Raw genomic sequence first — 15149 nt, forward strand, 5'->3', positions numbered from 1 at the left:
AGTCTCCAGCGACTTATTTTTCGCCTCGCATGACGTGGCGTTTATAATATTATTGTGTTCGTGTTGCGCGTACAGAGATACTTTACGGACGCGATTTCGACTCCGTAAGCCATTCGGTATCCATAGGCACACACACACGCGCGTGCGCACAGAACTTCCGCAACGTATTAAGGCAATTGTTCGACACTTGTTACTATCGTATTGTATACCATTGTATGCGTTGTGTATACTGCACATACATTTGTACGTGTAACGTTATAACCTATAAAACGTGAATATCATCGTCTAGAAGACCCATTCACCGACGCATTATTATATATTATTTCTATATTTCCGTTATTATCATTATTATTATTATTATTATTATCATTATTATTATTATTATTCTTTATTTATTAGCGCGTCTTGAAGATGCCCCAATTGTTACCAAACTCTCCGGGTTTCCGTACACCTTTCTCCGGTGAAATTATAGCTTTCGTTGTTTTACACACGCGCGCTCGCACGCATGCACGCACGCACTCCGTACAAATCCAAGCGCCCGACGGAAACGACCGTGACGACGAATCGTTGTCAGAAAATAATAACTCAACGCTAATCCATTAACCGGCCACCAACTGTATGGTGTTCGCCGGTCGGTACGCAGAATCGATATTCGGATTCGCATGTACCCGTGTACGTCTCATCAGGTATTTTCGTTGCGTAGCGGGTATACGGGTTTAAACGTGTGTTTTCATACGGCAATCGTTATGCGTTCCTCTAGTCTTACCGCGGTGTCTCTAAACTCTTACCGTACGGCTGTGTGCGATGGTGTAGGGACCTCGTGTTCGTGGACGTTGTCGCCCATCGGAATTCCGAACGCCGGAAAGAGCTGTGAAGAGGAAGTGATAATGATGACCGTTTTATATAACGTTTATCTCTATACCCGAGCGCATGTGATACGCCTATACTGTCAAACCGAACGCGCACCATTTATTTTAGAATTTCGTAATGTTGTACCTGATCAGCACTCGTTTCGACTTACGTTTGTGTACCGCACTTATCTGATCGAATCGATTATTTTTTTTTTTTTTTTTTTACTTTTGCCACTAAAAATCAATAACGTTCATATCTACCGGTTTCTAAACGTATACGTGTAGCTTATTTATTCGATTAGATGTAACGAAGTAGTCTTTTTTTAACCCAGAAAAAACAACAATACGCACTTTTTCTTTTCGATTATATCATATTACGTATACATTGAATACTGCAAGTAAAGCCTTACTTTTGAAACTGGATTTATTGTTTCGTCATAAAACATTAACCAGATTAACCGGACTAACGTGCATATTATATTAATATTCCATTGTTATTACTATTATTATTATTATTATTCTTTAATTGTTTTTTATTTTATTTATTTTTTTTGTAATGCGTTTAAATTTATTTTAGTGTTGGCTCAACTATTTTAGTGTTTTATGAACCGTACGATTCTTTATATAATATTACTAATGTAAAATTCCAAGACAGGAGATTAAAATGAAATTGATTTTATTTAGATCTGTCCAATTGCCTAATTACCGTTGATGTAACGTTCAATGTTCATTAAAATGCCGTCAACCTTTCTTTACGATATTATTACATATTTTATGTAATTTTTTTTTTTTTTTAGTTTTTTCTAAATTCGTAGCCTAGCAACGGTGAGTGATATTTTATGAATGTACATTTTTTCATTGGGCGACTTCCTGCACGTATAATACGTTACATCGTACGTTTTCAGACAATCTCGTCAAGAGATCTGCATTTATTTTTTACGATCTTCACTAAAGACTAGCTCATATGCAAACATGTACAGACCTTCGTAGTCGGTTGATGTAATAATCCGGTTGTTAACAGATCGACATTTTTTACTGGCGGACGTGGTTCGCATGACATTGTACGAAAAAAAAAAAAAGGGGGAAAAAAAAGGAAAAATCTAGTGTCGGTTCGGATACTCGCACCGAAAAATGTAATAAAAATCTCACAATGACTGGTATAATGGTTGTATATTTATTTATATATATTTTAGTATTTACACGGCACAACAGCATGCCCGTTAAGTTTTATAAATAAAATAAAAACAATATCGGTCCCGAAAAACACGTGCAAATACAGCAGCGGTGTCGTCCCCTAAATAATATATAAAAAAAAAAAAAAGAAAAAAAAGTTATAATAACGTGATCGATAGATATGATAAGGAAATTAAGTTACTTATGGTCTACAATGATTATGTTGTTTATATAAGTTAACTTAATGTACAATTCAATACGCGTAAATAACAATATAACTAGGAAAAAAAAAAGAGAAAAAAAAGGTAAATAATTTTCGTTTAATGAGCAACAATCTGAAAAGCTTCACTAGAATATAACGTGAACGAATGCCTAACGGGTAAGAGGGCGTAGTGCTCGTGGACGGCTTGTCGATAAATAATAGTAATTGATCGATCACACTGCCGAAACTAGAACACAACACTGACGTAACAACAGTAACCTATATAATACAATTTACCAGACGTACGCACTGTTGTGTCGAGGCAGTTTGAATTTTTATTGGACCTTATTTAATTTTTATTTAACCTGTCGTTTCGGTGCGTTTACTATCTTCCAGTCGAAGATAAAACGATGAAACGATGTTCCAAACGAAAGGAAATCAAGTAAGCGTGTTCAATAATCGGACTGTGCGACGCGTCGTGTCGGTCCCGTAGTTTACAAATGCCTTCAGCGACGAAGACACGAACTCGACCTCCCGAAAACGAAAAAAAAATGCGACGTGAAATCATAACGGAAATCAGATAAAAGCATTGTTGGGTTCACGAGAAGCACGTGTTCGGAGACACGGAACGGGGTAAAAACGAGAGGGCTAAGTACCGGAAGCTTGATTGTTTCCTCGTCCCGCAGCAGTCGATAACACTACGCCCTGTTGCCCGGCAGGCGGTTCACGCGACCAGTTTAAACCTATTTGGTAACACGATGACGACGACGGACGCGAAAACGTTGAGCGACATCATTGTATGGTACGAAGAATTGAGGGGCGCAGGAGCGAAAAGGGACCACACCCTCGGCGCTAGTCGACCACCTGAACGGTGGCGTAAGCGCTGAACGTGACCTTTTTCGGCTCGTCGTATGCGTTTTGATAGGGTTGGCTCTTGTTGTTCTTTTTGATCACCGACTTGAGGTTGCCGCCGTTTTTCGCCTGTTGCCTCTGCTGCTGCTGCTGCTGCTGCTGCATGTGCATATAATGCTGCTGCTGGTATTGGTTGTGATGGTGGTGCTGCTGGTGGTGGTTGTGGTGGTGCTGATGGCCGAAGTACTGATAAAAGTTTGCGGTGACGGACTCACCGACGCTGTTACGACGCCGGAACGTCACCGGCTGCAAGTCCTGGAGCGGCGGCGACTGGTTGCCCGAAGTGATCTCGCGCAGTTTGCCAAAGAACCGCGTGCCGAACGTGGACAGCGGCTGCTGCTGTTGGTCGACGTTCTGATACCGGGTAAACGCCACCGGTGGAGGGTGCTGCGGTGCCGCGGCCGTCAGCTGCTGTTGCCGACGACCCGGTCCCGTGCTCCTGCTCCGGGTCCGACTGCTGGACCGCGAAGAACTCCGGTGCTGCTCGTACCGCCCGTCCAGCCTGTCGTAGTCGGCCGTCGACCACAGTCGGTCGGAACCGGAAGCGTTGGAAGTGGCCAGGGATGCGGCCGGTTTCCCTGACTTTTCCTGGTGCTGCGTGCGCTTCCGTTCCGGCTCCGGACTTACCGGTGGCACAACTGCGCAATGGTTCACGTTCACCCGGATGAACTGTCCTCTTACCACTTTCTGCTGCCGCCTGAAGTCTTCGGCAGCAACGCCACCGCTACCGCTACTACCGGTTTCCGGTTTCGGCTGCTTGTACTTCCTCCGTTCCGGTCTCTGCGGAGGTGACGACTCTCCACCGCCGTCGTCGTCCGTGTCACCATACACCACTCGCAAGCCCTTGGTCATCGGTCTCGGCGACTCGGGTGTGCTAATGCTTATGATGCTGGACGGCGACTCGTCCCTGCCGGTAGCTCTTTCCGTCACCGACGCCACCACCGGTCCCGCGGTCACTTCGATGTGCGTCACGCCGTCCGTGTCGGTCCGCTGCACCAGGTTGTATCGGTTGACCTCGGGCGTAGCCGTGAGGGTGACCCCACCGCTCTGATTGACCGCTTTGCGCCGCGTCGACGACCCGCCGCTGTTATTGACCTGACCCGTCCACGGTTTTGGCTCCAACTTCAGTCGCTTGCTGTGCTCCTGGTACGCTCTACACACGTCCTGCAGCCTGTTGTCCCGGCTCCGGACCACAATGGCCTCCAAGCCCGCGGCCGAAGTTCTCCGCGTCTTTATCACCCACACGGCTATGCCGGGCAGCGTGGCCGCGTCCGTGTGACAGAATGCCACGTCGGCCAGCCCGTACGCCTCACGGCCGCTCCCGTCCGACGTCTCCGCGGCCGCCGGCGCCTGTTCCCTCAGCGAGGCCGCGTCCGCGTCGTCGCTGTCCTCGGACACGCCGCTGCTGTTCGCGCTGTCCGACCCGGCGCCGGCCGCCACCGACGCGGCGGCCAGCGTTCCCGTTTTCCTCTTAGTCGGGTCCTCGTACGAGCCCAGCGATGCCAGGTCTTCGTCTGATTCGAATCCTTCGTCGTCCGGCCGCTTCCGCTGGTACGGCACGATTTCCAGACCGCCGTCCCGGCTACATGTCACTGTGCACCGGCGACCCGGCAACCGGCCGCGTTGTTGCTGCTTGCACAAATGCCTGACCAACGCGGCCAGGCTGTCCGAGTCGGCGGACCCCTGGACGGGCCCGCGGCCCAGTAGCTCGCATTCGGCTGTCGTCGCGCTCATTGTGTCACCTGGAACAAACGCAATCACGCGGACTTTTAATAATCGTATTTGCACATTCGAATGTTACACGCCCTGCCAAAGTGCGTGTTGTATAATCGTGCGTATGTTTTGATGGGCAAGGAGGACGAGGGAAGGATGTGTTACATACCAATCAGTTTGATACCGTTACCGTTTTAAAATTATGACCCTACACGTTCCGCGAGAATTAGTCGTAAGTGTATATTTCTCTTAGATGATTTTTAATTTTCTGACGAGCGCCCGTGCTCAAACTAATCGTTGACATTGTTTTAATTATTGTTAACAGCTCTACCACGAATGCAAGGGAACCGCATTCGATTCGTACCGACGACGGTTTAATAAAGATTGATTTACGGGTCGGTCCTCGGCGGTTAACGAGTGTTTTGTATTCGACAAGAATAAAAGACAGTGTTGCCGTGATATGTAAATAACCTTCGGGTGGGTGATTAATCGGCGAGAAAGCGCTTCGCCAACGAAAAGGACCGTGAAACGAACAACGACCCGCAGACAACAGTTCGTCCGATCGGGCGGGGTTATCTTCTCGTGCCCGCGAAGGATATTGACACTGGAAACTGGCACTGTTTTCCAGTGACCCAGAACAACATAGAGCAATTTGTAAGGCATTTATATTGTCAGTAATGATTTCTTTTAATTTAAGAATGTTTGAAATTCCAAATCGTACCTTAATTGTTATGGTCAACGGATAATTTATGAGTTACGAATGTAAAAGGATGGAATGACCTAGAAATTATAGACAAAACCAATCCCCTTAATGTTAACTATTTAATTGTTTAACGTGCTTGTATAAAAAGCATATAATTATATGCGAACAATAATTCTATTGTGATCATGTTGTGTACATGATTAAATGTTTAATGATTTAGTTTTAATTTATGGATACTATATGGTTAAGATGATTTAGTATTATTAGTTATGATTCCGAGCGCATACATTGTCCTATAGCTAGATTTTTCGTTTTGATTAACGAATACATGTATTTCTTGTGATTAAATCAGAGAGAAAATCGAATCTTATGAATTCATTTTGTAACACTTGAATCAACACTGAGCAATTTGAAAAAAAACCCATAAATTAAACACTCAAATTGCCCACAGCCGATTGTCACGAGAAACAAAGATAAAAATAATTACATATGCAATAAAACTGCGTATTGCAATTATTGAAATGTTTAGATCTTCCTGCACCGTGTTTACTGGTGTTTATATATTTACAAGATTATCGTAGTATGGTTTGATTTACAAATATAATATCTCGATTTCTGGATTTATAATATTTTGATATGATTAAATATGAATTACTTGAAATATTATTAGATTATTTTCAGGTTACCGGTCAAGAGTGCCAACTCATTGAAAACTAACACGTTTGAAATAGATCACGTGGGGACCTGGATCAAAGCAACGGTATCGACTTGAACTTAAAACCCATTGCACCACCGTATATGGGAATAACAGCAATTTGACGATAGGTCACAAAAACGAGTAGATACATTTAGACAACACACACATACGCGGTTATCCTTTTCGGTAGGTACTACTAGCACATCTTCCCGTCCGGTTGACATTTTTACTTCTGTAACTCGGACGGTTTTGTAGTTGTTGTCGTTAAAACGATTTGAAAAAAATAGAATAGATGTAATAGAAAAAACGTGTTTCGAAACACTCGTCGTTGACCGGACGACAGTTTAATTACCGTTTAAGTCGGAACGTTATGCAACGCCGCGGTGGTAGAAAAAAAAAACCAGAACGGACTGATATATCACTCTCTCTCTCTCTCTCTCTCTCTCTCTCTCACGCGCACTCACTCTCTTTCTCTCCGTCTTCGATCGGTCTTCGATCAGTCTTCGTTCGTTTGCAACCCCGACCTAATGTGAACTATCGGTGACTGATGGACACATATCGCCGAAAATCGTTTTACGCGCGTAAACTTCAGACGCGCGCCGACGACGAACGAAAATCGTCGTCAGATGTCAATTATAATATTGCGTACTGCAGTTGCCGCGCGCGCGGGCGGATAACATGTGCACCGCAACCGCTTGATCTAAATATTTCATTTTCGAACACGATCGGAAAGCGCCGTGCACACGGCCACTTGTGTGTGAACCGCCGGAGAAAGTCTACGTGTAACACACGTACGTACCGTGTACACAATCACCGCGGGTTTTCAATTAACGAGCAAAATTGTTTTTGCGCGCGAGAGCAGATAAGTTTTTCGGATGTTGTGCGCGCGCATACTTTCACGGGTTTGGTGTTAACCGTGTTCACACGTGCACGTTCGTTGGTTTTCGGGTGGTCCCCGAAAGTGACGCGAGAAAAAAAAAAAATGAAAAAATGTGAAAGAAATAAAACTATTTTCAATCGCGCACGTTATTCGCTGCGGATCCCGATTCGTCCACTTCACCACGGGCCGCGGTACCCAAAGAGATACACAACGCGGTGCGCGCCTGTGCATGTCGATAGGACGTGGACATTTGTGGCGGCGCACGCGCGCGAATCCAACGCAAAAATCGTCCACCCGCGGAGGTCGATAAACGTATGTAATCTCTCGTCAGATTAAACAAAACGATCCGATCAGGACTCGTACGCCACTTGTTCGCCTGTGCGCTTTCCGTTCGAAAACCCCATTTGTTGCGATAACGCTTCCTTACAAATCATTTCGGGGCACCGATGATGGAGGTCGTACGCTACTTTTGAATGAAAAAAAAAAAAAAAAATCAATCGAAAATCGTGATCACATTTAAATCGGTTACAATAATGCACACCGTTTGTTCGTTAAATAAACGTGTGAAGTATGACATTGGTAACAAACGCATCAGTTCCAGGACACTCCTCGGAGTGCGTTAAGAACGATTACAACGACCGAATGGCGCGATTCGCCGGCAAAAAGCCCGTAGATGATAATATTGTGAGAACGCTGCGCGTAAAATAATTGCCAAACAAATCCGCATTGCCGAGCGGTCGTGTTCCGCACGCGATTCGTACGCAGAACAACACCGCGTAAACGGTGTCGATAATTTTCCAATTGTAAACAATAAAACGCAAACGGATTCCGAGTAATTCGATGACGAAGTGATTATAACGTACACGTTACAGGTGTATCGATAAATAGCGTCCAGTTGATACGGATTTCGAAACGTAAATAACAATCGTTTTTAATTAGAACGGTGAACCGAAAATCGATAAACCGACTGTATACACGCACGTACAAGAACAAAATGTTAAATGATTCAACGTAGTGTTAAAAGCCGTCTGCGGGACTGCTTGTTTTGTTGCTTTATCGACTGTTATTATAAACGCTCGGATAATTCGACGAGATTTCGACACGCCGTACGTGTATATCTTCTTCTTCTCCTCCTTACGTCGTTGCGTCGTGATCCATCCGCTTTCATCGTGTCATCAACCAAATGGATGTCTTCGGAGTGACGTTATACAACGTTACCGGCTGTGTTCTCGTTTTTTATTTTTACTTTTATTATTCCGAGTAATAAATGACCCGTGAACACAGTGCTCACGAAATCGTCACACACACACACACACACACACACACACACACACACACACACTATAGTCCGAAGGTTCGTAAATTACTCATATTATTTATTTATATATTATGTTTTTTTTTTTTTTTTTTCACTCGCAATACGCACACAAAACAGTATCTATAAAAGGCTTATGCGTGTTGTAACGCCGTCGCCGTGTTAGAACATACGTAATTAACCGCCATAATTGTTCGTCGCCCACCCATGTTACGCCATCTGAATAATTACGCGTCGAAAGCCGGCCGATTCGTCGTGTGATAATCTGTAAACGTCACTCGAAACGGGTCGATGACACACGTGCGACTTCCCTCCTGGACTCGTACAATCAATAATATCGATATCCGTGCGTACGCACGTCATTGCACTGCTATAACGTACGTACCAACGGGTTCGAGCGAAAACAATGATTTCGCGGTCCGCTGTGCGTCTCCGTACGAGATTGATTATAATTAACGGGCCGAAATTCGAAGTCGAAAAGTTTATGTCGCAATAATAGATTTTCATCAACTATAATTTTTCCTGGACCATTAAAATATCGAAACGATTGTTACCAGTGCAAACGAGTAACAGATTTTGTTCGACAGTATATGGCCGAGGAACGGAATAATTCCAAAAGTTACTTGCGCTGGAAAGCACATAACGTTTATACAGCGTATTTAAATCCATTTCGATTGTCTTATATTTTTTTTATTTTTTTTTTTTTTTTTTGTGCCGCGGTACGTACAAGTGTACAGACAGCAACTACGATCGAAATAATTACAGTAGGTAAACATTTTACGTAGACGGGAAACAATATATAGTGATAAATTAAAAACTCGTATTCGGAACGGACGATTTAAAAAAAGGCACGGATATAACGTTTTATGTTCGAACACTCGTGTAAACGATATAACAATTGGTTTTGTTAGGTTTGGTAGGATGTAAAAAAAAAATTAGCTACAAGCCCTGAATGGTGTAAAAATGGCAGTAGAAAGTACTACCGATGTCAAAACTAATATAAATAATCACTCGTTGTCAAAGATTCATCAAGATTATTGTGAAATCCGTGCGACTGTGTAGCATATGCATGTGTCGTTTGCCTACGGCTTTTGTACAGCCTTTTACGTACACAATCGTAAACCAATCACGTGAGTTTTATGCATTTTAAATCTATAGTTTATGCACAGTTTCACATTCACGTCCATATAAGCGCATGGATATAAATAAGTTATAAATTAAATATATTATTTATATGATTTATCAATATATACGTGCACACTAAATGCCTTGAACATTCCTTTAGAGTCCTACGTTACCATATATATACAAACAAATCGATCAATTTATGTATATAGGGCGCGTAAAATATAAATGAGTTTACGCTCTCGACAAAGATAATCATTACGAATTCGATTTTAACATAAAATATTTTTATGACTTCGATCGAAAAATGCTCATACAACTGTACGTTCTGTTTTTGAACTTTGCCATTTGTCATTGATTATGGTCACTTTTATTATTCATCAATATTAAATCGATATTATATACAAAATATTTTGACATGTTCAACAAACATCATCTGACTCTATGTTTTTTGTTTTTTTTTCTTTTCAATCATCATAATTGTTTGTAGTACATATTATAATGTTTCTTTTTTTCTTCTACGACTCACTTAAAGTCTTTATGAAATCGAAATATTATATAACATTCCAAGTAGAATTTTTGGCAATGAAATTTACCTTATGAAATACCTCGTTTATTCCTGTTTGAGAAGAAATTTGATCACTAGGCCATGCTCATTACTTGATTTCAACGCTCATCGTTCCGACGTATTCTTTTTTTTTTTCTTGTTGTTATATGCAACGTTGCCGAGATACTACGTCGAATATAATTTGACAACAACACTCGTTTATTCGCATATATTATATACTTTCTGCATGAGCAATCCGTTTTTCGCGTACACAATATTATAATTAAACAAGTGTCTGTATGAAGGAACCGATGACCACCAATACTTTTGCCGTAAACATTTGTTCATCGTAATTGTTCAAATTGTACGTAGAAAAAGAGAAAACAATAAGAAGTTTCAACGAAAATTAGAAATATACGTGTATTGTGAAAGTTCTTTAAAAGTGCTTTTAGTACACGGGCGACCGGCGGCGTGACTGTATACCATATACGTTTACGATACACACGTTTACGATCGAAACGATACCGCAGAGCTTTATTTATTTTTCTTTTACTTCGCCAGTTTATCACAATAATATCGAATGGTTTTCGCGTTTTACGGTTATAACCACCATTTTCGCGACACAGCGAGATATTGTAGATTTATATTACACATAGTATTGTGTGCGTTGTAAATAAAAGATAAACGTCCATCAACACCTGATGTAGTACTAACAACGCACATAAACGTGTACGCGCATAATTGTGTATAAAACGAATTGGGAATTTTCCGCTGAACCGGAAACAATGCGTAGAGTTAATCGTAGTCGCACGCCCAGACCTACATTTCAGGATATACTTTTAAGCCCTATCTTAACAGAAAAGGTATATTTAATAAACTATAATGGATAAATAATTGAATGAACGTAACTTTAATTTTTTATTTGACATTGTGGCGTTTAAGTCCCATAGCTTATGTTTTCCTAGAACCTCGTCTATTTTTCTCACGTAACTTAAATTTATTACGATTTTTTGGTTGTATTTTTTTCTACTACGAAACATCGTTAATTTTTTACCGAATATTTTAAAATGAATTACATTTGATGGGAGCAACACCGGTTAGAACGCGGAACCCTTACTCTCGGACTTACATCGCAGGGCCTAGTTTCGCGGGCGCACCCAGCACTCGCCGTGCTCACGCCAACGGAGTCGATCCCGACCAATTCAGGACGACGTGCGTTTCCGGAGCAAATAACGTGAACGCTGGTAGGTAACAAACAGGTACGGGCAACATGTCGCGCGTCGCCGAAACGGTTTACGACGATCCGTCCGGCACGACCTTGTACCGGTTTCACGGTCGACGAACACACCGCGTCGTCGCGACCGGAAAAGAGGATCCGATGGTCTTCGACGCACAACCTTCGTCGTCGTGTCGTCCGTCTGCGCTGACGCTGACGCACGCGCAGGGACCGACGGTACGGACCGGCCGTAGAAACTTGCCGGAGCGACACGACGGGGTACGGCGACTGGCTCTGTAATTTTTTTTAGTTCACGTTTTCGATCCGCAATCCAGCCTCATCGTAATAAGTCTCATACATCGCCTGAGTCGACTTTGCGGGTTGAAAAAATCGATCGGAAAATTAATTTCTACGTAACATTCGCTCTTGACCGGTCGCACGAAGAGCCCACCCAGACCTTTGGACCGCGGCATCGGTTGTTTTCCCCGTGCGAACGTATTAGGGATATGGTGATTTCCCACACGAAAAAAAAAATTCAATTCGATACATAAATCCCTGCACGAACCAAAGTTTACGTTTCACGGTATGAAAAACCAAATAATAACCAAACAAACGAACTTTGCGGTTCGTTCAGTGACTAATTACATGGAAGAAAATAATACTTTCCCATCTAATTTTTAGCCTAGTTCAACCATGTTTAGTGCTAGTTCTTGTCTTATTACAAATGCTTGTGAAAGTTTTCACTCCGAACTCAAATCTTTCTTATCATCATCATCATCCTAATACATTCAAAATAATAGAGCCTTAGAAATGTTTCAAACGAATACATTTATTAAAATAACAATATCAGATAATAATAGGCCTCAAAAAATAAGCAAAATAAACAAAATTATATAAACAACAAAACTTTAGAATAAAACTTAAAACATACAACGCAGTACGATTACATTAAAATGTTGAGCTTCCGTAATAAGCCACACAAAATTGAATTCATATTATTATTATTATTATAGTTACTATCGTTATAATTATATATACTATTATCGTATTAATTAGGTATATAATATGTAGATGGCCATTATTATTTATATATACGGACAAGATTCAATTAAAAATTCGATTAGATTATTTTTTTTTCACAAAACAAACGAATTTTAATCGCACCGATCACGTGTTCAGTCCTAAGTCTGCTATTTATAATTTTTATCCGTGCAAGAACTTACATAGACATTTAACCAAAAGGTTAAAATCTTCACCCGAACTTACATTCCCCCGTTCCATACACGTATTAAAAAATATTACGATCGCGTCGATTTCGTTTTCAAGTTGTCCACCGCGTGCTACAAGCTTACAAACAATCGCAGAACCGTAGAAAATTGCCATTACCACACGTTTTCTCGGTTGACGCGTCAGTTTTTTAGTAACGCGTCCTTCCCCCGTGAAATAGGACACTCTCTTCGTCGCAGCCCGTTCAGCGCAACTGTTCGAACGTGCACATGCATTTATCTAGCCAATGTTTGAACAACGCATATGTGTTGTGCGCGTTGCACATTATATCTGTTTTGCACTGTTTTACCCGTGTACACGTTTTGTAAAACAATACGCACTTGTTGAAGCGCATGTTTTTATATCGAAGAATTCTATAATACGAACGATATGATGAGATAATGGTAGGACCGTAATTGCACGACGAGACAACGACAGGATAAAAAATGTGCTGTTTTTATGATTCCTTCGCTTCCGTTTTCAAACCATCGTGACCGTTGATGATTCCGTATATTATTTATGCTAACGTTAATAACTTTATACAGCTGTGCCATAAATTTTACATAGAAAGTCACTGCACCCGTAAATACGGCAACTGATAATGGTATATTCTTCTGTAGAATTCAAATTAAAAAAAATGCGCCAAGACCGTACGCAATGTTCTCAGTTTGTATTATTGTGGTGAACACGTTAACAGGTTTATGTATACTTTCTACGAGATTAAACATTTGGTGATAGCTTTTGGTAAAAAACGACTACGTTTCTAGTTTCAATTTTCAACAATGATCTTTGTTTTTTCCATAAATTCGTTAAAACTATTAAAATTACGTTAACGCACTGCTCTGGTGTGAATATTACTGTATTTTACAATACATATATATATATATTAAACTCACAAGGTGTTATCCACCAACGTATAATAACATTAATAACTACTATTGTCCGAGTGATACGCCTATTATTGTGCTCATACGTCAAACAATGGAATACACACAATGGTAGCACAACAATTTGAAAATCAGTATAAAGTTATTCGAAGTAATATTTTTAATTGTTTTAGTTAACAAGGTAATAATTTGCGCTACAAGAACCATAATTGTACGTTTTGAAACAATACAATAGGTAAAAATCACAATCTAAATTATATTATTTCAAACGTTTTGGTGAGATTTGGCCTGTAGTAGTGAAAATAACAACAACAGTTTACATAGAAAAATCCATTGATGCTTCAATTGTCTTATGATGTATTATCCGGTGGAAGCACTGTAGTTGTCAACAATAATTTTATAATGGATTTTTGTGATTTCTGATGTTTGACCGTAATCCACTGAAAAAACGTCGCTCTTGTATTACAGTTTCGATTCATTTGTACCGTGTACAGACAATAAGTATATTGTGTACTGCAGACGATTTACAAGTATATATATGATAATGTCTGGGTCGTCCGTGATTGTTGAATTCCTCGTCATGAAATAAAAATGTTATTAAATTTAATCTTAAGAAAACTACAGTGTTATAAGGATATTTTAAAAAACGAGTGTCAACGTATGACCGAAAAAAAAATTTTTAAATAAATCAGAGCATTAGGAAAAAAAAATAGTTACCGAATTTCGTAAGTACATTTTTTTATTATCAGAACTACATGAATATAAATTACGATGGTGTATAAAAGTATAAGTTAACCATTTTTAAGTTAAAATATGTTAAATTATAATCATCTAATCGAATAAAACATAGATACGCGAAAGTACAGAACCAGTTACTTTGCAAGTTAACTAAATTGAAAACCTTAAACGACTTCCAGTCATAAAAGTAATTAAATATAATATATAAACATGTAGGTTAAGTACGTCTTCTCACAACTAATACGTATTTGAAAATAAAAAAAATGCCATCAATGTAATGCTGTTGTCTCAAACGGTTTTGAAAAGTGTTTCATACGATAACGATTTCGACCGTAAGATGAGAGAACTATTGTTTTGACACTGTATACGGGTATATTACTATTACGTAGCAATGGTATTGAACGGTATTACCAGTATTTCCAGTACAAGACATACAACGACCGATGGTACAGAAAAAACCTATAAAGATAGTACTAAGATCTGATTATCTAATGCTGGATTATTAGCTATTATTATTGTTCAATTTTTTTCAATTGTTTCGATGTTTTTATTTTTTACTTCCGTGGACATGACTGAAACAAGTTATATCTTTTACTCATATTTTATAACAATCAATGAATGTATTTGAAGTCAAATATATATCCAATCGTATACATGGTATTCGCGTGTTGAATAGTGTGAGATTTTATAGATTTGAGCGAGATAATAGTCGTGTCATAAATCATCATGTTTCAATTATCGGTGGTCCCCTTTTAGAAACAAAATTCTCTATTTCCTGTTGACGAAAACGCATTATAATTAAAAAACAACCTATCCGGTGTGTTCTTATTTACGAAACCAGAATGTCCGTTGATCGTTTGACATCGATTGATAGATATTCTATTACGAGTACGTATAGGTTTCTAGGACGTCTGGAACCGATTA

At 40.4% G+C, this 15149-nt stretch overlaps 1 protein-coding gene across 1 annotated transcript in view; it reads right to left on the reverse strand.

The window, feature by feature from the left end:
• Positions 1 to 2002: 2002 nt before the first annotated feature.
• Positions 2003 to 15149, reverse strand: part of LOC112680869 — a 32860-nt gene continuing 19713 nt past the window's right edge. Inside the window, exon 2 of the mRNA XM_025551092.1 lies at positions 2003 to 4880. Coding sequence (XP_025406877.1) covers positions 3079 to 4872 — 1794 coding nt within the window. The 5' untranslated portion in view covers positions 4873 to 4880 and the 3' untranslated portion in view covers positions 2003 to 3078. The remainder of the gene's footprint in view (positions 4881 to 15149) is intronic.

This window comes from Sipha flava, unplaced genomic scaffold, assembly GCF_003268045.1.
Source record: "Sipha flava isolate LNK unplaced genomic scaffold, YSA_version1 181_pilon_pilon, whole genome shotgun sequence".
In the NCBI taxonomy this organism is placed as follows: domain Eukaryota; kingdom Metazoa; phylum Arthropoda; class Insecta; order Hemiptera; family Aphididae; genus Sipha; species Sipha flava.